Here is a 283-nt window from a genome sequence, read left to right as displayed (position 1 = left end):
CCGGCCCCCGCCCCCGCTAGAGACGAGCTGCCAGACTGGAACGAGGTGCTCCCGCCCTGGGATCGGGAGGAGGACGAGGTGTACCCGCCAGGGCCGTACCACCCTTTCCCCAACTACATCCGGCCGCGGACACTGCAGCCGCCCTCGGCCTTGCGCCGCCGCCACTACCACCACGCCTTGCCGCCTTCGCGCCACTATCCCGGCCGGGAGGCCCAGGCGCGGCGCGCACAGGAGGAGGCGGAGGCGGAGGAGCGCCGGCTGCAGGAGCAGGAAGAGCTGGAGA

The 283-nt window shown here is 73.1% G+C and overlaps 1 protein-coding gene across 1 annotated transcript in view; it reads left to right on the top strand.

The window, feature by feature from the left end:
- VGF (VGF nerve growth factor inducible) overlaps positions 1 to 283 on the top strand; it is a 2,910-nt gene that overhangs the window by 2,209 nt on the left and 418 nt on the right. Inside the window, exon 3 of the mRNA XM_011960047.1 lies at positions 6 to 283. Coding sequence (XP_011815437.1) covers positions 6 to 283 — 278 coding nt within the window. The remainder of the gene's footprint in view (positions 1 to 5) is intronic.

Source organism: Colobus angolensis, unplaced genomic scaffold, assembly GCF_000951035.1.
Source record: "Colobus angolensis palliatus isolate OR3802 unplaced genomic scaffold, Cang.pa_1.0 Scaffold500, whole genome shotgun sequence".
In the NCBI taxonomy this organism is placed as follows: domain Eukaryota; kingdom Metazoa; phylum Chordata; class Mammalia; order Primates; family Cercopithecidae; genus Colobus; species Colobus angolensis.
This window is presented reverse-complemented; position numbering and strand designations above follow the sequence as displayed.